Source organism: Cyprinodon tularosa, unplaced genomic scaffold (genome assembly GCF_016077235.1).
Source record: "Cyprinodon tularosa strain WSP-4 unplaced genomic scaffold, ASM1607723v1 ctg40, whole genome shotgun sequence".
Classification (NCBI taxonomy): Eukaryota; Metazoa; Chordata; class Actinopteri; order Cyprinodontiformes; family Cyprinodontidae; genus Cyprinodon; species Cyprinodon tularosa.
Genome location: NW_024039119.1, coordinates 1,860,479 through 1,866,478, shown reverse-complemented (window position 1 = coordinate 1,866,478; position 6,000 = coordinate 1,860,479). Strand labels below are relative to the sequence as shown.

Genomic DNA, 6,000 nt, shown 5'->3' with positions numbered 1-6,000 from the left:
GAACCCAAACAGAGACGCAACTTAAGTTGCTTCTACCGTTAAAGTGACGCCTGGCGTCTGAATCAGCTGAAATCCATACATGCTACATTCATGTCCTTTGTTAATTGTATGAACGCGTGTTCCGGTTCTGTTCTCGCAAACCTGCAGATCATAAACGCGTGACTAAACTTTCTCATTCCATCTTCATTTAAAACCTTACTTCATTGCTCTTTTATGTTGACCCCGTCATCTAGAAACCCTTTAAAGAAATCCACTCAGAATCATGCTCTCCCTTGGAGACGGCATAATTTAGCTGAAGCAAACGGCAGAAAAGCATGGCTGAATGTGATGTTAATTCCTACACTTCCTATGGCACAAAACATAACATAAAAAACATGCAGTAAAAAGAGGCAGATGTATACTGTAAATCATAAGGCACGCAAGGATATGGATTATGGCTCTGGAACGACTGAAAATAACAAAACCGATGCTGTTTCTGTCTTCTGTTACAGTACCTGAGTATTTTGAGTATCTAATAAGTTAATGCTAAATATTTCAGATCGGCTTGTTGAAATGACTCCAAAATAACTTGACAGCATTTGAATGAAGGTCATGACTAGAGATGTCTGGAAAGATTTTTAAATGATCGCACTAAAGGTCCCTGCCTGTTTTTTGGGTTTTTTTTTGCTCCCGTATGTAATTTTATATTGTTTACGTCTCAAGTAAGATGTAAATCTGCAAATTGCACAGCCAGTAAATGTAGAGACTCTAGTTGCTGCTGCAGGTAAATATCGATCAGGACAGTTAACATGGCAGCAAACCACTGGAGAACGCAGGAACAGGAATTTATTGAATTTATCTCTGTCTACGTGTCATTAACGACCTGTAGTTCTTTATCGACTTGGGCTTGGATGCCCCCAGTCATGACATTAGCAGGTGAAAAGTTTGGTATATCTAACATATAATCTGAGGAAAAAAAGATAAGCTCACAAATGATCTTATTTTTTTTAACAAAATGACAAACTATGAACACAAATTCCTCCAATTTATCAGGCCAGCTCACATCTTTGTCACCACTTAACACGTGTGGCTAAAGCTAAATGTGGAAAAGCACACAATGTCAGAAGACTGCTTCCCCTTCAGGATGAATTATGCATGCAGGACCATAAAAGCATTTCCATTTTATATCTATCATCCACCGAATCATTTACGGTTAGTAAAAGAGGTGTGCGGGGGGCAAATAATGATCACGTGAGACAATGCCCCCATTTGCCCTTGCATCCGATACCGTCAGTCTAATTAACTACCGGTGTTGCCCTCAGATGGAAATACGGCCGGATGCGCTGCACAGCTGATCCTCGGACTACTTCCTGTTCCTTACTTGACAATGCTCAGTCTAAGATTAAGCTTCAATCTGCACAGATTAACTTGAAGGCACTTGAGTGTGTGTGCAAAATGTTTACTGAAAAACAGAGCCGGTCCAAGAAGGTTTTTGGCCCTTAGTTGAATCTCATTTGGGACCCCATTTCAGTTCACATATATTAAAAAGAAAAAAAAAAGAGGTGTTTTAATGCAGATCCAGTAGTTTTGCGAAGTATCAGTGGCCAAAAGTGTTAAAATCAAAAACAAAACAAAAAAACTGTTAAATCTATCAATCTATTTATGGAATTAAAAATAAATCGTCATAAAAATAAATGTATTTATATTTTAATAAATTAGTACAAAAAATCTGATGTTGTACTAAAATTAGATTTTTTTCTAGGTTTCATTCAATCATAAAATAATTATTATGAAAAATAATAATAATAGTTAATTAAATACAGCTAATTTAGAGCTTTGTTAAAAAAAGGGGAAGTAAAAAAGAGAGCACTGTCTGTGATAGGTATCAATGATTTTTTTAAATAAATAAAAGAATAGAATTTTACAGGCTCCTAACATCAAATTAACACAATCTTTAAATTATTGACTAACTAAATGATTTCATTTGCAGCTGATGTATTTATTTATGTAATTTTGATTTATTTGAGTTATTATGTATAAAATACACATTTTCTAAATTAGTGTTGCTTTGAATTGTGGCACTTTTGGCCTTTGATTAAAAAAAAAGCTATTTTTTTTATGTATTAGTTTGCAGTTATGTTGAAATGTGACTCCAGCATAAACTCAAATAGCAGAAATCATTAATATAATTCTCAGAATATTAATATACAGTATGACTAAAATATTTTCCTGTGTCTAAACAGATTTTACATTGTTTAAAATATTCTTTTGAATTGTAACCATAATTTTGAAGTTCTGAGTTGTGCTTGAGCACAAGCAGCAGCTTGTTTTTTTTTTTTTCTTTGGGCCGGCTCTGGATTCATAACCCGTGTTGCTCTGATGGTACCTTTAAAAAGAAATATCTGTACCAATATCTGGTCTGTAAAGATATGTGATGTTGAACTTCTGTAAATGATCATTTATTTCTGTGTCGGGTATATATATGTTTAGGGCTTTTCCTTATTTTTTAGCTGTTTACAGTTTAACTGTAACCACTTTAAATTTCTACATGATGTCTCCATCCTCTATGCTAAAGCTGGATCTGCGGCTCGAGTCGACAGACGCCTCCGGAGACATTGCAGACAGCAGTGGGTCCCCCTCCATAGGGGACAAAGGCTCGTCCATCATCAAGAAGCTCAGCTCGCCTCTTCTCCCCTGGACGTCCAGTCCGCCCAGGTCCCCCAGCCCTGACATGCCGTCTGAGAATCCAGGTATCCCGTCGCACAAGTCCAGCGACTGGGCAAAGTCAAAGGGCTGGGAGCTGCCCACCGCGGGGTACTGGATGGGCTGTTGGGGGGGCAGGTGCTGTGGCATTGGTGGCAGCTGCCGGGGCTGAGGCTGGAGCTGGTTCTGGGGATGCATGTGGGGCTGGGGGAGGAAGTGGTGCTGTTGGGGCTGAGCCTGGTTGTGGGGTAGGTGCTGAGGCTGGTGGAGGGCTTGCTGCTGAGCATGAGAAAAGTTCTGCTCTGGACTGGTCTCTTGTTTAATGTAAGCAGGCATCATTTCACCGGGGTTCAGGCCGGATGGGGAGGTACTTGGCAGGCCATGCAGCCGAGCTTGCATCTCTAACTCCTGTTAACGGCAGAATCAAATGTCATCCCAACTTTCTCCATTTTTTTGTTTCTTAAATATATTTCTGTTGGTGATTTACCTGGATGCGCATCAAAAGCTGCTTGTTGGCCATCTCCATCCTTTTGAAGTTATTCTCCACCTCTCTGGACCTCTGCACGTCCTTCTGCATTCGTTTGATATACTCTACAGACGCCCGCAGTATAGTACCTTTGTTCCAACGCACGTCACTACAAAAAGAAAAAAATACAAACTAATGGTCAGCTGATGTCTTCTGGATCCACAGGTACCTCTGATTAACTTTGAATATCCTTAAAAAGTCTTTTTATTTGTGTATTTCCATTAAAAAAGACTGAAACTTATGTCAATCTGTATTACCCCCCTTATTTCTATAAATTTATTGTCCATATAATGTAAAGTATATATGCACTTTTTTGCTTCCAGCTGAAGTTTAGAACCTGAGAGCTGGCATTATATTCCTGAATTGGCTTTGCTTTAAACTGCAATTGTACCTGTTGTTGCTTTTTCTACCGTTTTGATTTAAATGCCAGTCAAATTTTATTAAAACTTAAATAAAAGCAAATGCAACTGTTTTCTATCAATTGCAATCAATTAACCAGACGATGCCAAGCACAGACGCATCATGAAAGTATAGGGCATTATACGTTAACAGAGATGTACTTGTAATTCAGTCTTTATGTGAAATCTTGAAATTATATGTACTTACTATAACAATGTCATCAAACATGTACATCATCAATTTAGCACTTTCGGCACATCTGTATTATTATGCTCCATTAACACATTAATTTTGTAGAGATGCATTTGTATAATATGTCATATTACATGATTTTTAGACCTCATGGACATCTTTTTTTTTCATAAGTTACAGCAATCTACTGATTCTATGAAACAGCAAGTGTGTGTCCAAGTGATGAATTTATCCTTATTTTAAAAGCGTAGGTAGGTTCCCACTGGGAAATAACGCTGGGACCAAGTAGCACTAAATTGGTGACTTAGTAACGACACCGTCAAGGAACCCTATGGACAGCGGAAACATTAAAAAGTAAATTATTCTTTTTTCAACCGTTGCGTATATTAGCTGTGACATATGAATAAAGATGCTATGACCAAAAAATTTGATTGACAGATGACCATTGATATATGATTGGCCGAATTTAGGTGTACAAGCTGACGTATAACTAACTGGCTTGCATAAGATAACATAAAAAAACAACACACTCACATTTTAAGACAGGATTTTTTTTTTTTTTGTATAGAAATGTTCAAAATTTTGGGAAAATATAATCTGATAAAGACTACATTTATATGCATGTTTAAGCCAGAATGATTTGATATTTAAATATGATTTCTCTACGACTTTAAGCCCCCCTGAAAATGAGAACATCATCGTTGTTTGATGTCGTAGCGCACGTATTGTTTACATTGTGACCATAAGGCAGCTGGTGGCTTCACTCCACCAACGGGCTATCAGCAATCCAGTGAATAAATTGAGATCAGTGGTCGTGGTTAGTAACCTTAGCAAATCATCTTGAGGCCAATAGCTGTTCTCTTCAAGAACTTAATTGTGATTTCATATCCAAAATTCATCATCTGATACAAGAAAAAAATGCTTAACTGTAGCTGCAAACTGATTAGCACTGTAAATGTGTTCAACTATAAACCAGAGCTTATTCACGTTAGCTAACGTTAGCTTAGCTCATATGAAGTTAAAAATTTAACAATAATTTTAGAGCATATTGCTACTTCTGTCAAAACATATTCATGACTGTGTTAACTATGGTATTTTATAATGACTTAACATAACTAAATTTGAACTCTTTGTGCAAATAGCTATTAGCCCGAGTGGAAAAGTGGAGGTGGGATTATGTGAAAAGTACCGGTAGCCAATCACAGCCAATGACATTTACTTTGTCAGGTTGGTTCCATCCTCAAAGTGACAAACGTTAACATAAGTGTACAGAAACAGATCAAAACCTGTAGGAGAGGATCTACAGGCGCGTAAAAAAAACGAGAGAGCAGAGAAGGAGCATGAACTCATTCTGGGGACATACTGGGGGTCTCGTGGTTTTAAATATGCACACATGAAACAATCAAAATGCACATGGAGAGTAGTTTATGTGCGTTTGTTTTTGGTGAAACTATATGAGGGGCTGCTCAGTGAAGCAGCGGGTAGCACTGCCTCTTTGCAGCAAGAAGGTTCCGGGTTCCATTCTCGGAACCATCTTTCTGCATGGTGTTTGCATGTTTTCCCTGAGCATGTGTGGGATCGCTCCAGGTACTCCAGCTTCCTGCCACAGTCAAAAATCATGACTGTTAGGTTAATTGGCTTCTCTAAATTCTCCTTAGGTGTGGATGTGTGCGTGAATGGTTGTTTGTCCTGTTTGTCTCTGTTTTTCCCTGCGATGAACTGGTGACCGGTCAGGGTGGACCCCGCCTCTTGCTCGTAGACAGCTTGAGATGCAGTGTTGGGAAAGTTCTCTTTCTACGTGAACTAGTTCAAAGTTCAGTTCACACATTTTAAAATGAACTAGTTCAGTTCATAGTTCATAATTCAAAATTTTGCACTAAGTTTACAGTTCCAAAAAATGAACTAGTTCAGTTCTTTTTTTTTTTTCATATATTGCTCAATTACACCATAGCCTACTGTAGAACCACAGACAGCAATTATTTTATCAGTTGTAACACTGAAACTGTGCGTCAGATTTCATCTTCATATCCAGTTTTGAATCCTTATCCAACCAGGGTTTACATTAGCATTGAGGGGACAGCATTTCCCTATTGCTGCTTTAATGCTTTGTTGCTGTCCATTCACTTCACACTAATAGCAGCTGCAGCTTTCACCCCTACAGTATATTCTCAAAAACATCAGGAAAAATGTGCTGCTTGAAT

At 38.0% G+C, this 6,000-nt stretch overlaps 1 protein-coding gene across 2 annotated transcripts in view; it reads right to left on the bottom strand.

The window, feature by feature from the left end:
* Positions 1–2,303: 2,303 nt before the first annotated feature.
* tfeb (transcription factor EB) overlaps positions 2,304–6,000 on the bottom strand; it is a 56,076-nt gene continuing 52,379 nt past the window's right edge. For both annotated transcript variants that reach the window (XM_038298086.1, XM_038298087.1), the window contains exons 11-12: positions 3,170–3,317; positions 2,304–3,090 (exon numbers count right to left, since the gene is read on the bottom strand). In XM_038298086.1, coding sequence (XP_038154014.1) covers positions 2,524–3,090; positions 3,170–3,317 — 715 coding nt within the window. In that variant the 3' untranslated portion in view covers positions 2,304–2,523. The remainder of the gene's footprint in view (positions 3,091–3,169; positions 3,318–6,000) is intronic.